The following is a 26,551-nucleotide window of genomic DNA, read 5'->3' as shown; positions in this document are numbered from 1 at the left end:
TGATGCAAGAAGCTGAAGCAAGGAAAGAAGGCAGACTAATGGATATTCATTAAACAAAGAAGAAACAAAATATTTGATCTCCCTGTTATCTCATAACAATTTTTCTTCAACCTGATAGCTCTGTAATTAGAATCAAAGTCCTTATGCTGCTACTTTATTTTACAAGTGGGTTTTGTCTTTCTACAGTTGCAAAGGCTTTCTGCCAGGATCCCTGCAACGTGGGGTGTTAAGGACTCCTGCTTTTCAGTATGAAACCAAGACAAGACATTGCCAATTTCCCTGTGCTTCACATATGCATAAGCCTTCCTCCTTTCAGATTGGTCTCCCTAGACAGGTAAGAATAACAGAAAACAATGTACAACCTGGACAAATTAAGAAACAACACGTTTAGTTATTACAGTTGTCTCCAGAAACCTAAGGGGATTGGTTCCAGTACCCCTGCAGATACCAAAATCCAAGAATGCTCAACTCCCTCGTAAAAAATACCCTAGCATTTGTACAGAGCTCATGCATGTCTCTCTGAATCATCTCTGGATTACTTATAATACCAAATATGATGCAAATTCTATGTAAATAGTAGTTACACTCTATTGTTTAGAGGGAAATGACAAGGGAAAAAGTCTATACATTTAGAATAGATGCAATTTGGGGATAACCTGTGTCTGGCTGGCTGTAGTATGCATTTCCTGTCTAATTAGTCTATACACTAGAGTGTACTGTGCTTCTACTATAATATAATTTATGTATATTATTGAAAAATCTGATGTTTTACAGAATTAAATTAAGATATCAGAGCTTTTGGCAAAAATTGATTTGGAACAGTCCACACAAAACCTATGGAACTTCAAAACACAAACAAAAACAGTAATTGATATCCTAGAGAGGTAATACAGTTACCTAGGCAGGTGGCTGTGTTGAGTTTGTGGCTAACCCAGCAGATATTAATAATAGTAATAGGGAGAAAGCCCAGCACACTTTCATAAGAGCAAGTCTGACAGACACTGAGGAGGGCACAGGAAGGAACAGTCCCTGCCACCTGAGTGGAGAGCTATGCAGAACAGAGCTACAGCTGCACCTGTCTAGGGTGTGGCTTGAGGGAGATGAAGTTGTAATTTCTCTTTCACACATACACACACTCTCTCTCTCTCTCTCTCTCTCTCTCTCTCTCTCTGGCTCTCTTTCTCTCCTGTCTCTTTCACCCCTCCTCCCCATACAAGGGCACATACTACATGAGCTCAGCTGAAAACTGTTTCTTATCTTGCTCAAGACATAAATCTATTCCAATTGTTCTTCTCCCTTTGCTTAGGAAAATATAAACCAACGTAAGTTTTGCCTTCCAAAAACACCTTGCACCTTTTTACCATTCATTTAGGAGGAGCTCAGATACCTCACAGAGCATGTAGTATTATTTCATGTGCTCAGAGTGCCTGGTCTGAGCAGGCTGAATACCCTCAGGGAGGCCACCTGCTATCCTTGAGCACCGGCAGGGCTAAATCCTGGGGTGGAGGTTGGGTCATGCCTGGGCTTTCCCCATGCCATAACCCAGGCAACTACATATTAAAGAAATAATTCCCAGAAAAAAAGAGATGACCCCAGATTCAAATCAACAGAGAGGCAAATACTTACATATAATATGTTGGATAGAGTCCTTCAAAATACCAGCAATGTTTTTTGGCCTCTGTGCACTAGAAACAGAAGCAAGAGAAACTTTGTCAGTGGTGAGTAACTTGCATATTGTTGAGAAGATCTCAAACAAACAAGGAAGGAGGAGAATATAGCTTAAAAGCATGAAAATCTGGAGTGATCAATCAGGGCAGGCCAAAAGTTAAAGAGAGACCCACCCTTGTTTCTCATGACTGTTCATTTAAATTTTTTAAAAAGGAAGGAAAACAGGGGTAAGCATTTGTTTTCCTATTATTTAACTGGCTTTCCACATTTCTAAATACTGTGACTATTTCAGTAGAAAGGTAAATTTTGTTGTTGTTTTGTGGTGCTGGTAATTGAACCCAGGGCCTCAGATGCTAGCAAGCACTCTACTAAGCTATATCTCCAGTCCCATTTTTAAAAAGTTACATGGTATGATTCTTCAGATTAGTAAAGAATGCATGAAATAAAGTATTACAAAGATTTTTATCCCCCTCTCATTTTTTTTTAATTTGAAAGACATCTCCCACTATTTTAATATTTCTAGATCTTTATATTTCACAATATCCCAAATGCCTTATTTAAACTATTCACCCCACAGTTGGGACTTATATCTTCCAGATGGTGTAAGTCAGGATTCATGGGCAGCCCCCATGAGGCCCACCCTAGGCCCTCTCTCAGTTGCAGGAAGAGAAAGGTGGGAGAGGGAACAATGGGCTTTCCTAATAAGTCCAACTCCTGACATTGTAGAGATGGGTTTCTAAACAAAAAGGTAGGGCAGCTGAATATGCACAAGCCTTGGAGTAGGAGACCAGATGTCACCCTAGTGGCTCACACCCACCTCCAATGATTAAGAACAAGCCAATGTCACCAACTGCTCAGGGAGATCTCAAATCAGAAATGCTCTGACCTCCCTGAATAAACCTTTTCTAAGATGGCTCCACGTATGGCATCTATTTTATACTGTACAACTTCTACCTCCAAGATCCAGTCTCTTGGCCCCTAGGTATAAATAAAACTTCCAGAATACTGTAGAGCAACGCTACCAGTAGCACAGAGAAAACAAAGGCACAGAGAAAACAGGCACAGAGAAAACCAAGCTTTCTTTGGGCAAGGCAGGGGCCCAAGGTAGGCAGGCAGCCGGTCCATCCCTTTGGCCTTTCTCCAGCCCCACTAGGTGTGTAAGGATGCCCTCCTGCTACGACCTGACTGACAGATATAACGAAGTTAGAAATAGACCCCAAATCTATAGCAGCACACCAAGGGAGAGGTGTGTGCAAATGTTATGGGTTATGCTAGCTAAATTAGGTGAGTTTTGAAAATAGCATTGAAACACTGGGCTTTCTGGAATGTGCTTTAAGACACTCAGAAGCACACTCAAGCAGTCCAGAGTGACCCAGTTTTTATTAATGGAAAATGAGTTTAATTTAGCTGAGGTGAGCTCCTGTCCAGTTCAAGAAATGAAGTTTAGACAGCCGAAGAAATCAATTTATTTTGGCAGGGAAGAGCAATTTCAGGTCTCTGCCCCAAATTACAATTCATTTCACCAGAGTCTTCTGTAATAAACTGGGAGACGGGGTGTTTCTTCCATGTGTCACTTTAAATGGGTCTACTTTATTTTCTATCAGAAGCAAACTTTCTTGGAACTTGATGCTCAAGCTTGCCATAGTCAGGAAACAGGTTCTCCTAATGGCTGCTGGCCCCAAAGGTCAGGGAACATCAGAACTCTAGTTGAAACCCTCCCTTCCTGTAGCGCTGGCTGCTCCTGTGGAAAGCTCAGCAGAGACTTAGTCCACAGGCCAAAGAACAAGGGTCAGTGGTGACAAAACCTATGTGGAGAAATAAAGACTCCTGCCTCCAGCGTTGCCTGCTTTGGAATTTCCCTTTCAAGAGTTCCCTAATCTAAAGTGGTCACTAATTTGATTGACCAGCCCCAGGTCCCCCGGTTCTTCAGATGCCAAAAATGTAGAACTGATGTATTGAATATTAGAAAGGATTTTTTTCTTTCAAAGTACTTTTGCATTTCTGAATTTACATTTTCTCTAGATATGTGAATGTTAGGAATACCATGTCACAAATTTAAACCCTTAGTGAGTGTCCTGCTCAGAAAAGGGTGGGTGTTTTGCTCAAAGTTTTTTTTAATATAATAATGAAATAAACACTCCTTGGCATTGTTTCTCCTGGCCTAACCAACATTACCCTGAGAAGCCTATTTTGTTTGGCTCCAGCTCCCTAGCACTGTTCTAAGACTACAAGATAGCAGAAAGACAGGCACAGGAAGACATTCAGAACTTATGGTACTCCCAGCTCTGTCGTTGGTAGGTTAAGAAATTTGAGGAAAGTACACTCTTCCAGCCTCCACCTTTTTGACCTTCAGCTGCACTTCTAGTGTGTGTGTGTAGAGTGTGTATTTGAATTTATGTATGTGGGTGTTCAATAAATGCACTGAACTGTTATATATATGCAGTGCAACTCCCAGGTATTCTCAGACATGGCTATTGGTAAAGACATTTACAAAAATGTCAGGAAAACTACTGATGTATTTCTCTTTAATTGCTTATGATTCTTCTTCACAAATATGAAATACCATGTGCACAGGATTACTTATTGTGGCATTATTTCTAATGTCAAAATCCTAGGAATGAGGCAAATGCCTGTTCAGAGAAGGCTGAATAATAAACGACAGCTCACTCACATTCCAGAGTACTATGAAGCCCAAAAGAATGCAGTTCTCAGAGACCCCAGATATTTCCAAGATATTTCCAAGTGAATCCACATTATGCAAAAGGGTGCACACCTTGTGCAATCCTCTATGAAAAAGGAAAATGGTACATTTGGCTTTTTACAGAAAAGAATATCAGGGAGTGAACAATAAAAACTAATGAACATGCTTACTCTGGAGTCTGGGTGGGGTGGAAGGAGGGATGAAATTTCTCTGAGGATATATTTTATATAGTTTGATTGAGTATTTTTCACATTAAAACAAAAAGTAAAGTTGAAAGGATTTAAAAAAAAACAGTTTTGAGGGCAGGAGGTGTTGCTCAGTGATGGAATACATGCTTAGCATGCACAAAGCCCTGGGTTTGATCCCTAGCACCCCCAAATAAATACATGAAACAATAAAACCCACTGTTCTGAGACTGAAAACACTTACTAAGGGCTATCATGACATGTATGCACATATCACTTCTTAGCCAGAAGCAACCAAGTAGCACAGATACTATAAATTTAGTGCTCACAAGAAAATCACACACACTCTATTCCTGGGTCCCTCCCTTGTGAGGGCATCATTTCTATTCCACTCTTCCTCATACCTCCCAAAATTTCTTTCTGGCTTTTTTTTTTGGAGGGCGGGTGCTGAGGATTGAATCCAGGGCCTTGTACAGGTAAGGCAAGCACTCTACCAACTGAGCTATGTCCCCAGCCCTCTTTCTGGCACTTTTGCTGGGATATTCTGTAACTTCACTGGTGCCTACTCATTGCTCATTCTCATTCACAGTTATTTGTTGATGACTTTTTCTTACCTAAGTATAAACCCCACATCATTCCTTTTTAAAAGCCACTTTTAAGAAAATGGATGATTGTTGGGCTAGGGATGTGGCTCAGTGGTAGAGTGTCTGCCCAGCATGCATGAAGTTCTTGCTGGGTTTTTTTGATCCCCAATACCACAGACAAATAAAAAGAAAATGGATAGCTACATTTCCTAAAGCAGAAATGGATAGCTATATTTCCTAAAGCAGAAAACACCTTTTCTACTGAGCTACCTAGCATTAAAATACAGCTTGCTTTTGTCGCTACTGAAAATAGTGTAAGCTTTTGAAATTTTATAATATATAGGAAACATCTTCACTGGTTTGGTAGCTGAATTTTTGCAACAGCTTTCTTCTAAGGAGTGGTAAGATTATAATTAGGTGTACATATAATATCGCACTAAAGTTAATATGTGGCATTATTCCACTTGACAGTTAAGTAATATGAAGACCACAAATTTATAAAGTCTCATTAATTAGTTGAAATTTCAATTAATTAATGAGGCTGGATGAGGCCTCAGAAGTCTGGATTATTTGTATTGTTGAGCCTTTCTTTAATAAATGCTTGCCAACTGAATACTAGATGTCAGCCAGTCTGCAGAATGATGCAAGAGAACACACCCTTGTGGTTAGAATGCAGAGTAGTTTCTTAGGAGGTAGAGAGGAAAATTCCTACAGGAAACAACCCAGGGTTGAGGAGCAGATAACATCAACTTGAAGTTCCCTGAGAAGGACCGCTTCACCTACCAGGTCCAAATCTAGGATAAGCTCCAGTATGCAGGCAAAGCCAGCCAGCGGGAACTGAGGAGCTGTGGTCTAAAGGGAAGTTTGTGAAGAATGAGGAAAGAAGGTTTCCTGAGCATTCCCAAACACTAGTGGGCTCTCAGAGATGGTTTCCAACAGCAAGCAGGGGGCGTGGACTGGGGAAAGTGAAAAAGAAGGTACTGTGTTCAGTCTTACTGCAAGAAGCACCCAGGTAGAGGGACAAAGAAGAACCCACAGAGGAACATGAATCAAAGAACTAGACAAATAGATTCTGGTTCTCACTGACACTTACCAACCACATTGCCATTTAGTCCGTGTCTGAAATTCCTTATTTCTAAAAAAGAATAGACTTTTCCCTGCTTAATCTCTCAAATTCCTTTATGAAGAAAATGAAATTAAATATATCATATTGAGACCTACCTAGTTCAATGAATGCCACAGCCAGATAGCATCTCTGTCCTTAAATGTGTATCTTAAAGCAAGCTTTCTTATTTGTCTGGGATAAATGATAATGAATCCAAGGCTTGTTTTATTATAATCATTTATCCTCTAAGCAAAAGCCAATGCTTTCAAAATTCTTAAGGACAAAGATTCTAAATATGGAATACATTATATTTATGCAAGATTTGGTTTCCAAAAAGAAAAAATCCCTCTTAAAAAAAAAGTCAATTTTAGGGGTTCTTACCCACTCCTAAATTCTACCTGTTTTGCAAGATACCACCATGGTTCCCTAAAGACTGACCATCTACCAAAACAGAACATAAATCTTTAATATCTGTCAGAAGAGGCCAGCTGTTATCTTGCATCCTCAGTAGTCAGGACATTGTACTAAGTTCTGGGCAAACAACAGGCCCTCCATGAACTTATTGTGTAATATTTCTTTCATAAGTACAACAGAAACAACACATCTCTTCTTTAAGAGATCACAAAGAGTAGTAATATACAATGTATAGACTATTAACAAAGTATCCAGGATCATGAGAAAATGCTAACATCAGGAACAACTCAACTGAGGGAATCTATGATTTCAACTGGAAAGGTCTGTAATACATCTGTACTCAAAAAAGAATTCAAGGATCAGGATACCTACAGAGGTAGTTAAGCCATCCTAAAAATAGTTACCCATATTTAGTCAGGATCCAAATAAGACCAGAAGAACAAATCCTTGCTAATCTCCAAGAGTAATCCTGAATTGACACAAACTCTTCCACATCTACCTGTACAGAATATGGGAGGACCCAGGACACAATTTCCAAATTAAATAATAAACACTTTTTTCAATCCCAAGTTAAAGGAATAGTTGTACCACACTAAGACATGGTTGAATTTGTGAGAATTTGAAGCTGTGACTTTGGGACACCCAGAAATAAATAGCAGGGTCTAAGAGATTCAAATCAATGTGAATTTTGTTTAAATTCTACCTTTCCCCTTTGTTCAATGTAGAAGTTGAGGTGAGATCTTCAGGTGAATTGCAAACTAGCAAACTAGTGTTTTAGGGGTTCTTACCCACTCCTAAATTCTACCTGTTTTGCAAGATACCACCATGGTTCCCTAAAGACTGACAGAAATAGCCCCCCCCCCCCCCCACACACACCTGAAAGAATAGGCCTTTATTTTACTTATCATGTCCATAGTTTTAGCCAAACAGTCTGTCCTGAGCCAGTAAGTTCCTGATTTGCTTTGAAATGGTGGGACAGCCCAGCAGGATCAGCCCCAGGAGTCTGTCTTTGTCAAAGGTGAGAGGCCCCTGCTAAGCCACAGTGCTGCTTTCACATTCATCAAAAGCTGAACTTGACACACAGGCAATGAGATCCTGGCTGTTCACAGTTCCAACCCAATTAGAGTGGGCACTTTACACTCTGTAGAGACTGAGAACAAAGGAAGCCTCTTGGATGCTGGCTGCTCTGGTACTCAGGACCTGAGACAGAGGCAGAGGGCAGCTGTGAGAGGCCCATTCAAGTCAGGACAGGAATTTATGCAGAGGATGACATACCCCTTGAGGGTAATTATCTAAAGGTCTCTGAATTTCAATTAATAAATAGGAATGATCATACTTTAAATTCCCATGCTGGAATTTTCATCAATTCCCTATGTGCTAATTACTTAATCCCTGGGTTTATGAAAAGAAACACCTCTTGACTATTTTTTTTACAGATAAGAGTATGAGGCTTCTCACAAGCATCACTTATTAAAGGAAAGAACACAGAGAAACTTTTAACATCCTCCACTTATAGAAGAAAACACATCAGCAATTCAGATTCTGCCACAAGTAATGATCAGAGTTCTGGTACTGCCTACTTTTGAAGATTCTGTGGAAATTTTTTAGTGTAAGACATAAATTAGTCCCAGCCACATATCCCTGGGAAAATTCTGTGAACTCTCATGACTTACTCTGAATAAATTTTCTTTGATTTTTCTGCTTCAGTTTTTAAGTAAGAGAGCAGGTTTTTTCAAGGTCTCCAACTCAAGCAGGTAAAAATCTCATTCCCAAATAATAAAAATTAAGACACAGTATTCATTAATAATCAAATAAGTATAAATCATAATGTGGTTTTATTTTTATTTTTTAATTTTATTAAGCATCCACTGTTGACAAAGGTATAAGGCAAAAGCCATATCACATAATACTACTGGAAAAATAAATGTAATGTCTCAGGAGGAAAATTTTTCAACATGTATCAAAAAAAATCCAGAAATATATATATAATTTCAGTGAGGTTATGACATTTACCCACAGAAACAGTATTAATAATTGAATAAGCATTACTAAAAAAAATTTAAAACTAGAAATAACCAAAAATAAAAATTTGAAATTTATATTTTAAGATATAAAATTTCAAATTACACTTAAAGTTTAATTTTGGTTAACAAAATATTACAATCAAAAGATGTATTAGTCAGCATTTGAAATAGAGATACTAATATATGCTAAAATGAAAATATACTGCCTTTAAAAACCAGTAAAACAGTATACCTAGAATCAGGGATTTTTGTTATAAATTGTAGGAGGAAGAAATTAAAATAGGTAAGTACCAAAATACTGATAGTTAATTATCTTTTCAGTTATAGTAGAGATGATTTCTTTCCATTGTAGATTTAAGTAGTCTTCAAATTTTCTGTATAGAACTCATAGAATTTTATTTTAAATCTCAAATAAATTTTACTTTAAAAAGCAGACCACCTAGTATCCAAGATGGAAATGAAAAGTTGATATTAAGAGATATTTAGCATACAGAAATATAAATGGTTACAAACAAAAAGAAAATTATCCAACTAGGGATTAAGTAAAAAGTAACAGAGGAGTAAGAAAAGAAAAGAAATAAAGAAAGATAAGAAAAAAATTCAAAAGGTCTGGGGATGTGATTCCCTGGTTCTCCCCGCCCCCACTGCACCAAAATGCATGTTTAATTTCACTGATGCAATAATACACACACACACATACACATACACACACGCACATATATTAATATGAAAAAGAATGTAATCGTTTAAGCTAAATTTATAGGGAAAATTATGTTAAAAAATATCTCTTAGTTTAAGCCTTAAATTCTTCTAACAATAGCTAGAAACTGTTGTGGCCAAAGCAAGGGGAATATAAGAGTCTTAGATTAATGCAAAAGGGGAGTTCCACCGGAAAACCCCATAGACACTCAGACATTTAGAAGTCTTACTCATTCTCATGTAGCATAACAGGTCTGAAAACCACGACATCTTTTTAAACAATTATCCATTTAAAGTATAATTCATGAGATAGGTGACTTCAAGCTCAGTTTACTGAGGCTTAATTTGTATACTATAAAAGTCATTCATTTTCAAAGTACAGTTTGGTAAACTTTATGAAATGTATACAGTCATATTTCCATCACCCCAATCCAGTCTTAGAATATTTCCTTTTCCCCAAACAGTTCCCTCATGCCATTCTGTAGTGAACTCCATCTGCTATTCCAAACCATGGCAGTACTTTCCTGCTTTCTATTTTTATAGTTGTGCCTTTTCTACAAGGTTCAATTAAATGAAATTATGCAAGTTATAGTCTTTTATGTCTGCATTCAATCCATCTATCCTGTTGTACATATCAGCACTTCTTTGCAGTATTCCATTGAATGGATATACTACATGTTTATTTATCCACTCACCAGCTGATAGACATATGGATTGTTTCTATGTTTTGATTATTGTGAATAATCCTGATTAAACATTGCATGCATGTCCCAAACTGCCAGCCCTCGTGATAACTCCTCACATAACTTTTCCTTCCTTCCTTCCTTCCTTCCTCCCTCCCTCCCTCCCTCCCTCCCTCTTTCTTTCTTTCTTTCTTTCTCTCTCTCTCTCTCTCTCTCTCTCTCTCTCTCTCTCTCTCTCTCTTTCTTTCTTTCTTTCTTTCTTTCTTTCATTTTCTTTTTTGTTTCTAAGGCAGGGTTTGGCTATGTTGTCCAGGCTGGCCTTCAATTCCTGTGCTCAAGTGATCTTCCTGCCTTAGCCTCCAGAGTACTTGAGATTATAGGCACACACCATTGCACCTGGCTTGCATTTGTTGTTGTTGTTATTATTGTTTTGTGGTTCTTGTTTTGGTACTGGGGATTGACTTTAGGGGAGCTTTACCACTGATCTACATCCCTAGCCCTTTCTATTTTATTTTTTATTTTGTGGCAGGATCTTGTTAAGGTATGTAGGCTAGCCTCAAACTTGTGATCCTCCTGCTTCAGCCTTACAAGCAGCTGGGATAACAGCTGTGCACCACCATGCCCAGCTCACATATAACTTTTTGAGAAACTGTCAAAGATTTCCAAAGCAGCAACACTACTTTATATTCCCAACAACAACAAAAAAGGCTCTGGTTTCTCCATAACCTTGCCAACACTTTTCATCTGTCTCTTAGAAAATAACAATTTGGTACTACATTAGTATCTCATAGTAGTTTTTTTAAATTTATTTATCCTAATTTGTTATATAGGCCAGCAGAATGCATTTGAATTCATAGTACTCATACAGAGAACAATTTTTCATGTCTGGATGTACACAAAGTAGAGTCATACCATTTGTGTCTTCATACATGTACTTAGGGTAATGATGTCCATCTCATTCCACTGTCTTTCCTACCCCTCTGCCCACTTCCATCCCCTCCTATCTAAAGTTTCCCCCCATGCTACCCTCTACCCCATCCCCATTATGGATCAGCATCTTCACATCAGAAAAAACATTTGGCATCCATCCATTCACCTGCAAATGCCACAATTTAATTCTCTTTTATTGCTGAATAATATTCCATCGTGTATATATACCATAGTTTTTATTCATTCATCTACTGAAGGGCATCTAGGTTAATTCCACAATTTAGCTATTGTGAATTGTGCTACTCTAAACATTGATGTGGCTGTGCTATTAAAGTATGCTGATTTTAAGTCTTTTGCTTATAAACCAAGAAGTGGGACAGTTGGGTCAAATGGTGGTTCCAGTCGAAGTTTTTCAAGGAAACTCCATACTGCTTTCCAGATTGGCTGCACCAATTTGCAGTCCCACCAGCAATGTATGAGTGCACCTTTCCCCCCACATTCTCACCAACATTTATTGTTGTTTGTATTCTTAAAAGCTGCCATTCTGACTGAAGTGAGATGAAATCTTAGAGTAGTTTTGATTTGCATTTTCTAATTGCTAAAGATGTTGAACATTTTTTCATATATTTGTTGATCGAGTGTATATCATCTCTGAGAAGTATCTGTTCAGTTCTCTGGCCCGTTTATTGATTGGATTTTTGGGGGGGGGGTGTTAAGATTTTTGAGTGCTTTACATATCCTAGAGATTAGTGCTCTATCTGATGTGTGTGTGTGGTAAAAATTGGCTCCCATTCTATAGGCTTTATTCACCCCACTGATTGTTTCTTTTGCCGAGAAGAAGTTTTTTAGTTTGAATTCATCTCATTTATTGATTCTTGATTTTATTTCTTGCACTATACTCGTCTTATTAAGGAAGTTGGGGCCAAATCCCACATAATGCAGATTTGGGCCTACTTTTTCTTCTATTAGGCACAGGTCTCTGGTTTAATTCCTAGGTCTTTGATCCACTTTGAGTTGAGTTTTGTGCATGGTGAGAGAGAGGGGCTAATTTCACTTTGCACATATGGATTTCCAGTTTTCCCAGCACCATTTGTTGAAGAAGCTATCTTTTCTCCAATGTGAGTTTTGGGCACCTTTGTCTAATATGAGATAGCTGTATTGATGTGGGTTAGTCTCTGTGTCCTCTATTCTGTACCATTGGTCTACAAGTCTGTTTTGGTGCCAATACCATGCTGTTTTTGTTACTATTGCTCTGAAGTATAGTTTAAGATCTGGTATAGTGGTGCCACCTGCTTCACTCTTCTTGCCTAAGGATTGCTTTGACTATTCTGGGTCTCCTATTTTTCCAGATGAATTTCATGTCATACTAGTTTAAACTGTCATTTCCCTAATGCCTAATGATGAAGAGCATCTTTTCACTCTAATTCAATCAGAAGGTAAAAACAATAGCTGTCATATATGTGGAATGCTTATTATCTACAATTGCTTTTCATACAAAATCTCACTTAAAAGCATAACCCCTCTGAGTTAGGAGGCATATCCATTTACAAATAGTCAAACAAAGCTCTCACAGATGTGAATTAACTTACAAAGATAGCACAAGAAACAAGTGGAAGGTTGAGATTTGACTTAAGGTCTGCTGGTCTACAATGTCTGCATATTTTCTCTGATGGTGGAGAGATGTCACTAAAATCCAAATTCCTGTCCTTTGGAATGTCCACCATATCTTACACAAGAAAATGGCCCAAGATTTATTGTAGGCATCATTTTACTAGCTAACAGAAAACTAAAATGACAACTGAATTCCTATGAAAGACCCTATTACTGCATTACTGTACCTCTGAAATAAGTTTTATAACTTACTAGAAACACTATTTTTCATCATTCCTCACCTCAGCATAAAATAAGGCACACAGCTCTGATCAGTTTTGCTAAGGAGGCTGTGCTCAGAATGGCTAACATATCACAAATAAATCACAAAGGAATGGAGCCCAAAGTTCATCCAGGAGATGACCCATGAAAAAAATATCTTGTAAGCTCAGAAAAGAGTTTTTAGCTGATAAAAATATTTAGAGGTACGACTTTGGAACACAGAACAATGTGAAATGATATGTGGGCTTCAGCCAGAAAGGTTTATGTGACAAATTTTCCAAATGCCACAAAACAGCATTCATTCAAAAATTGATGACTGGGAGATTTAATTAGAATGGTCTGAAAGCAGTGATAACAGATGGAAATATCAGTGCTACTGTTATTTGCTGGCAACTAATGAATATAATCAATCTTAATTATGGGCCCTACTCCAACAAAAGCACTGAACAGAGCCCAAACCTTTGGATGCTCTTCCTAAGGGCCTAATCCAGAAAACCCACCCTTTTAAATGTAATCACATAGAATGTAAGAGCTGGGGTACAGAAAAGTCTCCAGGTCTGCTTTGCAACCATCTGACCTGTAATTGGGGCACCTGCTTTGAATGATATCATAGGAGGTGGCTGAAAACAGTGAAACGCTGGTTGTTTCCAATGACTGTACCCCCAGAATGGAACAACTGAAATATACCCTCTTCTCCAGTTGGGCCAAAATCTCTGCCAGTAAATCCAAAACTTAATAATCAAGACTAAGGAATAAATGTCAACTTTTCACCCTTTTTTGGACAGAAATGCCTTAAAAAATTAAGTATTATAGGCAGGAACAAAATGTCAAAAAAAGTGGATAAGAATTTTCTAACAAGTTTTGTATCTCCCTCCCACTTTGATTACATTTTAGAAGGAGTGCATGTTAGATTCTTCGATGACATAAATTCCCGAATGTCTACATTCTCACTTAAAGATGTACTAGAAATTGAAAAAAGTTGAGATGTGACTAAAACATGCCTTCAGGCTGAATCCATGTTGGTGTCACCCACATTTTAAAGGCAATATGACTTCTTGGCCAAACACCTGCTTCTGTGCTTGAGTTGCCTTGGTCAGGTCACCAGATGCCATCTAGCTGGGTTCTTCTACAAAAAGGAGAGGACATATTCCTATCTTGTCTTGAAGTTTAAATGAAATAAGGCATACAAAGTGCCTTGCACATGTACAACTACTATATGCATCTTCTGGCAAGTTGTCATATCCAGTACTGTGAGGGCTTACTCTTGAGAACCATAGTCACAAAAAACCCATCCAAAGATGCAGTTCAAATTCAATGATATCTCTATGGATAGTGGGAACACAGAACCTATGAACTCAACCATAGTGAATTAGAACAAACTAAAAGTTTACAACTAGACCTGATTTGATAGGACCCCCTGAGTCAGGCCTCCCGCCTGGGATTCTATACTAAAGTCAAAAAGCTATTTCCAAGGGTCTAGAAGACTGTTTTCTCTTTTGAATAGATTTACTTTTAAAAGTTAAGGGGCTAATTTTCATAGACAAATTTTGGGGTGAAACAGAAAGGTAGTTCTGTGTTGTCCTGATACACTATTATTAAAAAGTATATTCACTTGATTCTTATCTGGGGAATTAGACTCCCAGTGTACATTTGAAACCATAGCTAGTACCTAAACCCTATATATACTATGAAGTTCCTATATATACATATCTATGATAAATTTTAATTTATAAATTAGGCATGATAATAATAATAAAATATAACATAACAACAATTGTGATAAGAGTTATATGAATATAGTTTCTCTCTTGCTCTCTCAAAATACCTTACTATTTTTTTTTTTTGTACTTTAAGGCTGTGGCTGACCACATGTAACTAAACTGTAGAAAGTGGAACTGAGGATAACTGGATGGCTGAACTCAGATGTTGCACATGTATAAGCTAAAATTTTGAGGGCTAAGAACATTAAGTGTCAGTTCTGTCTCAATCCTGAACACCATCAACTTGATCATTTTCTGTTTAACACCAGCTCACAAGAATGATTACTTGTGGGAGACCAACCTTGCACAAGACTGAGTCACACTCCCCGGCTGGGTGCTGAGGTGCTCAGTCGCAGAAATGTGGCAGAGCTTTCCCCACCCTTCTTGGGTTCGAGGGTAGGTGTCTCGTGTGGGTATGTCTTGCTACAGCCCCATGAGTGAAGCTATGCTCACCTGTTCCTTTGTAATATAACCCCTTGCCCTGTTTAGGATAGAATCTTCCATGGAAGTGCCTTGTGTGTGTCCCCTTCTCTTACTGTGCTCTTGTGTGTGGCCTACCCAGATGTCAGTAAACCTGCAGACAGTGGACATCATGAAGATAGACTCAGCCCTCTGAAACCTGACCCCTTGCCTCATTTGAATAGCTTCTCCTCAATAAAAGGGGTCAATGTGTGTGTGTGCGCTTGTGCTCACGCGCACACTCTCTCTCTCTCTTTCTCCCTGCGGACCCTTAAGGTCAGAAGAGCCGTCACAGTGACCCCAAAGAAAAGGTGTTTGTGTCTCTTGTGTGGTTATTTTGCGCAGCCCAGTCAGCCCAGTTCAATTGGAGTAACCCCTGGGCCTTTCAGTCTCGAGAACAGAAACCTGGCAATTACTAAAGCTGGTTCAATCAACTACCTCCAGGACAAACGGAGAGGCTTATTTATCTGCACCTTCTACATACGTGTTCCCATGGGGCAGCACCCAAGGGGACAAGGCAGAATACAACATCCCTCTCAGGAAGGTCACCACTGTCTACCCCTCAGGTAGTTTTACCTCAGGAAGGTCCCGTCTAAGGATCTCCAGAGAGCTGTCCCTTACAATACTCTGATTTATAATTTCCCATAACACAAAAGAAAACTCCTCGAGTCAGCTTTAGGGATCAGGATTATTGATTATGTGTTGTTTACCTTGGGCTTCTAGCTACAAGAGAGGAAGTGGTAGCATTGTGAGGTAAGATATTAGGGAAGCTTCCGGACTCAGTCTCAGGCCTGGAAATTCCCATCTCTCAGCTTCTGCAGAAATCCTCTTACTGTCCACCCAAAGAAATTCCCTTAAAGGGAGAATGGAAAAGAGGAGTTAGATATAGAATAAACAAAAACAGGATTATATGTTTGCTATGTGGATGCATCAAAGGGTGCTCATTTTAGTCCTAAATCCCACCTGGCCTTCTATTCTCAGTTATCAATGTGGAGATGATGATCATTTATTATGCAAATTAATTCAAATGCCTTAGACCACAATCAACTACAAACCTAGATCATACTATTTTAAAATCTCACACCTCATTTTAACACTGCTCACCCAGAAACCTCAGCCCCCATCCCAGAGCTCCCAGGATACAAGGCCATACCCTAACCTGGGCCTGTGTCTCTAGCTCAGATGCCTCTCTCAGGTCAAGCACCTCCAGTCCCTTCTCTGGCCCTGCAAAGTCCCAGACTATTTCCTGGGGCTTCAATATACCAGTGAATCCCCATTCCAAACCCATGGCACCCTATCTCAATACCACCTAACTGCTATTTAATTTAAATATGAATTTGTTCCTAAACATGAATCTATCAATGAGGACTTTGATGCCACCTCCCTTCCCCTAGAGAGCCAGACCCTCTCATTCTATACCCCTATACTTCTTCTTTGGTAGCTTTACACAATTACAATGATTTCCAGTTTGATGATGTGAGAGGTGGTGGAACTCTTAAGAGATGGGAGGTAATTAAGTTACTGGATCATCACCCTTGAAAGAGATGGAGACAGTTCTTACAGGACCTGGTTAGTTCCTGAGAGGAGAGGCTGTCATAAAAAGAACAAGCATTGCCCTTGACTCTCTCTTGCTTCCTGTCTTACTCTACAGTTCCTTCTGCATATAGCAATGTTGCTTTTTGCAACATTTCATCATGCTGTGAAACAGCCAGAGAGGCTCTTATCAAAGGCCAAAGAGATGGAACTGCCTGACTGATCAGCCCCCAAAACTATGAGCTAAATAAACTTCTTTTGTTCATAAAGTATCCAGCCTCAGGTCCTTTGTTACAACAAAAGAAAATTGATTAATACAGGTAATTTCTACTCACTTCCTCTCATTCTCATAAACAGGAAAACACGGGCATACCATGTGCTCAAAAATTAAAGGAAATATATACCCAAAACACGATGGACACATGATCTGAGGGACTTTCTTACCCACCTCTGACTTACAGCTACATTCAGTATATTTCATGGGTTCAGCTCATCTGATTATTTCTAGTTTCCTCTGACCCTCATTTTTTTCCTTTTTGTCTTACAGGTGTGTAGGTTGGTGGTAGGAAGGTGAATGAAAATATAACAGGAAGGAAGATGGTAGAAATCAGTTCTAAAAGCAAAACAACTCATTTAAGTCCTGTAAATAAGCAATGGCTTTTCTGCCTTGAACAACTCATTTGTGGAATAATATCAAACAAACATTTTATGACTGTCTCTCATCTCTGTCAGCTACCAGTTCTAATAGCTACCTTTGCGTTATTCTTGTTAAAAGGTATATTGGAAATTATTTCATGTGCTCCTCTCCCCCCTTAGGAGAATAGGAGATGGAGAAAAGATAATGTACTACCAAAGTAAAGAAATAGCAAATGTAAGCAGCTGATAAAAATTTCTACAAACACATACAACCCGATAGATATCGTCTGATTTTCTAGTTCAAATACCTAGATTCTGTTGATAAATTCCACTGTCAAAAGACAATCATCTGTTGCTTCATTTCTCATATAATTTTGTAAATTCTTCAGTTTTGGCCAGTGCTTAGCCTGGTGATAGCACCTATGACTCGGGCCAACTCTCACTGTGTCAGCTGTAAGCAGCTGTGTCAGGAAGTTGGGGCTGCTAAAAGCCTCACTCTGATTCAAAGGAAACTCAAAGATATTATCTCAGCATCTGTAATTCAGAGTCCCAATCTCTGTATCTTCCCAGAACTGGGTTTTTACTTTTGAGCTGACTGTAGGATTTGCCCAGTTCTGATCCCATTCTGGCTGGGCCCACACATTTCTCTAGCTATAGCCTTCTTGCAGGTGCCCTTCTAATGACAGAATACCAGAATAAGTTGCTGCACAACATTAGAAGGGTCTCTCTCCTGAGCCAGGGAGACATTTGTCTAGCTGCTGCATAGAATCTTGACCAGGTGTAAGAAAATCTTCCCACAGGAACCTCATACCAGACATCTCCAATGCTGAAAGCCTCTGCCACCCAGTGCTCTTGATTTCAGGGAACAGAACACCACCTTCACACTGGCCAAATGCCATCCCCAGTTCCCCTTCTTCCACTCCATCCATGTGACTATCAAGCCCTGTCTCTCCCCAGCACTTTCCTATCTTGCCATCAAAACCACTCCCATCCTTGCTGATAATAGGGGCCAAGAGATAAGCTTGCTGATGGGAGAAAAAGGAGATACAGGTAAAGACTAAGGGAGAAGGGAGAGCTAAGCCAATCCCAGAATCACTCCAGCATCCTAGACAATGCCCATGACCTCTAGTACCTGGTGTCCTGTCTGGGTGGTGGTTGACCCCAAGCCCACCCCCTAACTTCTCATAGGATGCTACAAAGCATAGGGGGCTATGTAGGGCTCTGTCAAAGACCCCAGAAAGAACCTACCATAACACAACATCTCCCAGCTATGAAATCTCCAGGGGTTCCCCATTAATTATGGCTTCCCACCTGCTATGGTCACAAAACCCTTTCTTCTTTTTTAAAAAAACATTTTATTTTATTTTTTGACACATAATATTACAAGGTACAATTTAATCTCTTATCCATATTTTATATTGTGTAATGATGAACTTAGGGCAGGTAGTTAACAAATCCATCACTTTAATCATTTATGATTTCCTTATGGTGAGTACATTCCATATTTTCTGATATACATAACACATTAATGTTAACAACAGTCACCATTCGATGCCCTCAAATACCCAATCTTAATCCTCCTATCTGACTGTAATACTGGACCACTGACCAAACTCTCTCATTTTCTTATTGGGGCTCCATTACACAAACAAAGGAAGCTGTGACCAACTTCAGAGAACCTGGGGTGCTCTTAGCTTTCTCTTAGAACCCTGATGCTTCACTGAGAGGTAAATTCCAGACTCATTGGCAGGGTTGTGATGGCCTAGTTGTACACCCACTCCACTGAGTACTTCCTGTCTGTCTCCTCTCCACCTCTCTCCCTACCCCGACCACCTCTACCCACCTGCTCCATAAAGTCTGGTTCCATCCAACTCAGATTGCCCTCCCTCACAGTTTCCACCATGGGGATTTAACATCAGCAATCACTTAGATAAAATTTCCCCAATTTCCAGACTGTCAGCTAGTTGCTTTCTTCTTGAGGCTCTGAATTTTATAGTAACGACTAGCACTTCACCTTAAAATGAATTTTCACTTATATTAACTCTTTGGTTTCTAGCCATACTGTGTAAAAGAGCCTACTATCAGCCAGGAAGTGTGCTCAGCACCTAACCAATTGGAGGAGGACTTTCCTCTGTAAAGAAGCCCAGCATGTGGTTTCCATCCCATAGCTGGCCTGCAGCTGCCTCCATAGGTTGTGTTTTTTCCCTGGTGACAATCTCCTGTGCTGTGCTACTGTGCTATGATCATGCATGCAGGGCCCGGCTTCCTCCTGCAGGTCTACATTATCAGGAGCCTCTCAAGTATGAGGGTCCTGCCTCAATTATCTGCTTAACCTCAGTACCTGAATCAGGCTGCATGTGCAAGAAACATTTCTGTAAAAATGCTCATGATACCCATGCTTGCAGCAGCATAATTCATAATAGACAAACTATGGAACCAGCCTAGGTGCTCATCAACAAATGAATGAATGGATAAAGAAAATGCAGAAAATGGATAAACATAATGGAGTTTTATTCAGTCATAAATAAAAATAAAATCATAGCATCTGAAGAAAAATGGATGGAACTAGGGGCTACCACGTTAAGTGAAATAAGTCAAACTCAGAAAGTTAAGGGTCAGATGTTTTCTCTCATATGCAAAAGCTAGGGAGAAAAAAGAAAAAAAAAGGAGGGTGAAAAAGAAAGTCAAAGGGAGATCAGTAGAGGAAAGGGATCAAGGGGGAGGGGAGAAGTGCTGGGGAGTGATAATGGCCAAATTATATTGTTACATATATTTTGCATGTATGAATACATAACAAATCCTATCAATATGTGCAGCTATAATTCAACAATAAAAAATTGCAAATTAAATAAAATAAAAAAATTTAAAATATTTATGCACCCTCTTCCTCCTCTGCCTAATCAGAAATGTTGATTTGATTTGACCAGAAATCTGGAGATTGGCCCTGACTGCTTTACTTGGGGTGACAACAACCCAGGCAAGATTTAGCATAGAAGGGACAGAGAATTCGGGAGCACAATGTGCTAAGGCAGACAATGACAGACACACTTCAATGATGACCATGTCTCTCCAAATGTTTTCTTAGAGCAGAGGAAAGGAAGAGAGAGCATTATGGCAAAGCATGTGGCAGGAAACAGGATTCAGCCATGAAACAGATACAGATACACAATGCTGTTATGTTGAGGAACACTGATCATGGCACAGGGTGAAAGACTGGGATACAGAGGTTGATCATCGCTCAAGTAGAGTGTCAGCTACAGGAAAAGGCATCGTGCCCATTTCAGTTGAGACAGGCACCCAGCTTCACTTACCATTAATTGCCCTGAACTATAACAGAAAGTGAACAGAATGGAGTTCAGACAGTATGAAATCCAGAGCTCTTTCAGCAGAATGTGGGGCTACAAATATTGCCTGAAAGCAAACACTGGGATTTGAAGTCATTATGTCAATTTGAAGGACTGTACAGAAATTCTAATTTTCCTTCCTTCTGGAAGGAAAGGGCCAGCCATTTTCTGGCAGTAGTGTTGATATGACTCCAAATCTCTCAACCTGACCCCATCAAATTCTCTCACACTGTAAGAAATCTCTTTGTAATATCTTGACTCTGTCTCCCAAAGCCCACATGCTAAAGGCTTGATTACCAACCTGTGGCACCATCAGAAGGTGGTGGAACCTTTAGCAAATGGGGCCTAGTAGAAGTTAGGTCTTTGGAAGTCTGTCTCTGTTCCCAGCCACCATGAAGTGAGCAGTTCACTCTACCTCATACTACCTGCAATAATGTGCTGCTTGATCAAGGCCAAAAGCAATGAGGTAAACAGAACATAGACTAAAACTTTTAAAAACATAAGTCAAGTGGGTTATGACCCACTTGAATCTAATGTATGAAATATGATATGTCAAGAGCTTTGTAATGTTTTGAACAACCAATAATATATATATATATATATATATATATATATATATATATATATATATATACACACAAAAAAAACAAAAACATAAGTCAAATAAATTTTTCCTTCTTATCATTGTCTATCTCTGGTATTTTGTCACAGCAATGAGGAGCTGACTAATACATCCTTCCTGATGTTTACTGGCAGAGAAAGCTTGCCTCAGAGGCTCCAGGTGAACTTCTATTCTCAGCCTCTGCTTCCTCCCTTTTAGTCGGCACTGACACTCTGTCCTCTACCCTCTGTGATTTTTGCTTGTTTCCTTGGGCTGAACACATATATCTTGTACACCAAGCACCCAGAGAACTCAACCACATCATGAAAGATTAAGTAGAATATCTCATTGAAGTATCTCTGTAACAGGTCCCCTGGGCACTTGAGCTTGTGAGAAAATCTACCTGAACCAAATGCAACAAATAACATCTATTAGGCCACTCAGCAGAGGTAAAAAAAAAAAAAAAAAGTCAGATAAGATAACTTTATGTTCCACTTTTCTGGAGTATTATGTATAACTATGTATAACTCCTAACAAGGCTCTTCCACCCGAGAACTGAAACCCAGACTTTGGGCTAGGCTTCAGCAAATTCAACCATCAGCCAATCAACCACCTAAGCATGTGAGAATATCCTCTGTGTTCAGTTCAGCTTTACCTGAGCTAAGAACATTATAAGCAAAGAAGCACAATCAGTGGATTATGTCCCAGTTCCCTGTCAACTTAGGGAAATGAAAACAATTATAGCACAAACATAATAAAACCTCTGATTGACTTCAATTTTAGACCCTGCTAATATCCACATCTACTGAGGAGATAATGTGTATAAAAGCATGTCTCTGATTCCCTTTCCCAGCCCAGAAATAATCACCTTCTGACAGCCTCACTTTTTCCTCCCACTTCAACTACTCCAAACCATTGAAACAAAAATTCACATCTCAAACCACCCACAGAAGTTCATTCTCCCCAAATCCTTACCACTTACTGAGTACTAATAAGTACCAAATGTTACCCAGAGGAGTGGAGGCTGAAAAGAATCAGAGCTGATATCCTTTACCCACATCCCTTATTTCTCTCTACCAGCCAGGGCAAAACAGCAGCTTCATGCTCCAAGCAGGGAAGTGCCTGGCATTGCTGTCACAGCCAGATCCCAACACACTGCCTTGCTCAGCCATGTCAAGCTGTCTTCTGTTTCTATGGCTTTAAGACCTTCCCCTCCCCCCCAAAAAGACTCTTCTCCAGCTGAAATGAAGAGAACTCTTACTGCTAATCTACTCTAGAGACCATGTCCCCAGGCCCATCTCATTGCAAAAATGTTTCCAGAACATGAATACTGCAAAGTCAATTTCACAACAAACCAGAATGGGCAGCTATTCCCAAATAGTACAGCTTGTGCTCTCTGCACTTTGGAGAGCTACTTGTTTCCTACTTGGACATTTCTTCTCCATTCAAGTTACTACCTGTTATTGTTCTTGAAGCCCAAGGAAGGATTTAGCCAAGGTCCCTCCAGCTCCAAAGCATTACAAATCAATAAAGAGCAAATTCAACACCTCATTTGGATCTATTTCTAAACTGAACAATATGTTGAACTTAATGCTCCAATATGTTCTCAAAATCTGAACACAAGCTTTTCCTGCCAGGCTGAATTCAAACCACACACAATGAAGCACCTGACCATCCAAAGCCTCACTATCCCATGGCCTGGCTGACAATCACCATAAACTGCAAACCTCATGACTTCAAGACAAACATAATAATCAACCAGTTAAACTTGTAAGTTAAAGCACAAGATAGATACTTACCTAAGAGTTTTACAAAAACTTTGTGTATAACAGCAAGAAACTAGAAACTATTTAACTGTCCATCAAGAGAGAACTGATTAAAATGAGTGATACTCATTCATATAATAGAATAAAACACTTTATTATTCTGGGGGGTTTGTTATTCCAGTGGGTTTGTTCTGCCAATATGGAAATATCTCCAAGCAACATCTCTTAGGGAAAAAAGAAGAAGAAACAAGATGCAGAACATTGTGCATAAAATGATCCCATCTGTGTACTTGTAACAAAATATTTGAGTACACAAATTAAAAAATTCAGAGGGCTGCACAAGAAACTCAACAGCATCCACCCCTGCAGACAGGGTTTAGGCTTGAGAATAATGAATTGGGGAGGAAACAGGGTCCACAGATTTTGTTATTCCTTTCTACATATATTCATTTTGTTTAAAAATTCAAAACCATCAAATCAATTATGAAAATAAGGAATAAGATCAATACAGATTAAATCACCAGATGATATAAGAAGGCCATTTCAATATTCCTCCCCGACACACACCTCTGCCTGTCCTTAAAACAAAACTAATGGGCTGTGAAACAGCCAAATGTGAGGCTGAAAGGAAGAGAAACAAAGGATCTGAATAATTCACAACTGAATAATCAGCTCTGCCATGAGTCCATGAGTGAGCTGACAGCCTGACATAGATCCTGACTTGGATGAAGCTCATGTTCACCCCTGATAGATCTTGAGGTCTTGAGGGAGGTCCAAGGCCCTAGAGTAGTGTGCCTCCCAGCCATGAACCTGGAACAACAGCAGCCACAGACAGGTTCCATAAATGGCTGCCAAACCAACAATACAGACAATAACTGGGACAAATGGATAAATACATTTGTATATATATATATAATATATGCACATATATGTATATGCACACACATGCACACAAATGTCCCCCATAAAATGGAATAGCTATTGAAAAGAATACTAGTGAATTAACACAAATACATTCCCAACTTTCTGATCATATAAAATTTAGCGCTCATTTTCTCACAGAAACGATGGTGTACATTTCTGGTTAGTCAACAGATCCTGTTTAGCTTATAAAATAACTCCCATTTGGGTCCAGAACTGTTTACTGAGGAGATCTTGTGCCTACACTATTCCCTCTACCTACTTTGACGCAGAAGAGAAATAGCCATGCCTTCTGGAAGGCCACCTGGTCAACCCAAGATACCTGGGTTTCTTGTAGGTTCTGTACTTCATTACTCTTAAGGATTAACATTCTGACAGGTTCTACCTGCAGCCCCCTATCTCTCCAGACACTGTGAATGCTGTCCCCTGCAGTTGTTGAACTAGACTAAAGGCTGCTTTGCAGCATTTTTATACCTTCACTCTATCGAGACATCCACACATGGAACTCACTACTGAATTCACTACGAACAAAGCATTAGGACAGAGTTGATGCCATTGTTATATGGCTTTGTTTTATTGGCAAGTTCATCTTATAATCCAAAAAGGGACTGGGGATGTTTATAGAAATAAATACAATTAAAAATGCAAGGAAAAAATATGACACCAAATATAAAAGTAACAAAAGACAAAAACAGATGTAATGACTGACAATATCAAAATATAAAATTTGCAGGCTACAAAAACATCAAGAAAGTAAAAATGGGGCTCAGTGGTAGAATAGCTGCTCAGCATGGGTGAGGTCCTGGATTCCAGGAAAGAGACGAATTTTTTAAAGATATCCATGAATAGAAAAAAAGTATTTGCCAATCGTATAGCCGATAAGGAAACCGTTTAAAGAAATTTCATCACATAATAATAAAAATACAAACCATCAAAAGTGGGCAAAGGACCAAATACTAGTAGGAACAGATTCCTTTTGTGAGGAACAAAATATTCTAAAATTGGTTGTATGGCCATGTGAATATACTAAAAAATATTGAATTGTACACTTTAAATTGTTTGATGATTGCATGTGATTTATATCTCAATAAAAAGCATTTTAAAAATATAAGAAAAGCCAGCATGTACTCTTTTTTTATTAATTGATAAAATATTTTTGTTAAAAGATGCCTGCTGACCAAAAGGGAAAAGAGAGAGGGAAATACTATGAAAGTGAAAAAAATTGAATACATAAAATGGCAAGTCTGATGGTTTGTGCCCACAGGGCTGGTGGAGGAAGGGATGGCCCTCTTCTTGGCTCCAAGGTTGCTGGGGCCCAAGGCAAAACAGGAAACACCTTCAGTCAAAATATCACAGTATCAGTATCCATCACATGAAAGAAAAAATGAGAAGCAAATAGTTTTTGTGACACTGAAATGTGATGGAAATTTTTCTTAGGGTCTTCCCAAAGAGAACCCAGTCCCAAATGGTATGGAAGAGTGGAGGATTTCAGAAATGAACTCACCAGAGGGGGAACTGAAACTGGCAGATATAATCTGACATTTAACTCTGAAAAATTATGTTGAAGGGTTTGTACCATTGGTGCAAGACTTGCGAACTAAGCCACTCATGTGAAATAAACTAATAATAAATAAGGCCACTTTGAACTCAAGGAAAAACAAAAAAGTTGTACAATAAAAGAAATGAAATGTTGGCATTCTATAAACCTCTATGGTCAACAAAGTTTAAATACTGAGTATGGATATAACAAAATATTATATATATATATTATACACATACACAGAGAGTTTTTTATTGTATATTTTGTGATATAACTGAATACACTGAGAGGACAGAGGAAAAAAGATTAAATAAACAATGTCTAATAGTGTTGAATTAACAGTTACAAATAAATGTACACTATTTTAAAATTTGGAGGTAAACATTAAAAGAGCCAGAGAAAAGAAATAAAAGTAGTTGCCTCTGAGAAACAACACAAATAGCAAGGCATGAAAGGTATGCCATTATTTTTACTTTTAAGCTTTGGTACTTTTAATTTTAAAATCTTCTACATATATGCAAGTATTACTTTCCTGAAGGTAATCTTAAAAAAAATAAATCAACTTGTTACATACAGCAAATCAATAAAGAGCAAATTCAATACCTCATTTGGATCTATTTCTAAACTGAACAATATGTTGAACTTAATGCTGCAGTGTGTACTCAAAATCTGAACACAAGCCTTTCCTGCCAGGAAAATTCACTTATGATGAACATTACTCATGACTACCATTTCTTTCATAGGACACCAGATGAGCCCTGCTAGAAGAAAAATACTCTTTCATCAGGAGGGTCATCCTGCTGGCCACTGCAGCCTCTGGTGCTCCGAGGTGGGAGCATATGCTGCTGCCAATCAGTTCCTGCCTCCTTCACAGTCCCACGACCCCAACATAGAGCAGCACATATCTGACACGTGTCATAACTGAGAAACCCAGAAGTGAACCGGCTGAGAAAGAGGAGGTTTTTTTTTTTTTTTTTTATACTGTTCCCCTTTCTGGCTCAGCGTGCATAGCTGAATTTGCCTTAAGATAAACACAGGTGTGATTAAACCCCAATGTGACAGGAAAAATGAAACGCATGTGACTGAAGTTGGAGATGGATTTGTAGGTCACACTGGTCACATACCT

The 26,551-nt window shown here is 38.9% G+C and overlaps 1 protein-coding gene across 3 annotated transcripts in view; it reads right to left on the bottom strand.

Annotated features, from left to right (window-relative positions):
- The window catches only part of Vopp1 (VOPP1 WW domain binding protein), a 97,547-nt gene that overhangs the window by 46,036 nt on the left and 24,960 nt on the right, over positions 1–26,551 (bottom strand). Inside the window, exons 2-3 of one of the 3 annotated variants that reach the window (XM_078039714.1) lie at positions 15,795–15,937; positions 1,627–1,685 (exon numbers count right to left, since the gene is read on the bottom strand). The exons of 1 other annotated variant lie outside the window; for it this stretch is intronic. Coding sequence is in view for 1 of the 2 variants with exons in the window: in XM_005337408.5 (XP_005337465.1) it covers positions 1,627–1,685 (59 nt within the window). In the remaining variant the exon portion in view is untranslated. The remainder of the gene's footprint in view (positions 1–1,626; positions 1,686–15,794; positions 15,938–26,551) is intronic. One more of the 3 variants, XM_005337408.5, reaches the window with a different exon arrangement.

Source organism: Ictidomys tridecemlineatus, chromosome 2, assembly GCF_052094955.1.
Source record: "Ictidomys tridecemlineatus isolate mIctTri1 chromosome 2, mIctTri1.hap1, whole genome shotgun sequence".
NCBI lineage: Eukaryota > Metazoa > Chordata > Mammalia > Rodentia > Sciuridae > Ictidomys > Ictidomys tridecemlineatus.
The sequence above is the reverse complement of the archived record's forward strand: the minus strand, read 5'-3'. Positions and strand labels throughout refer to the sequence as shown.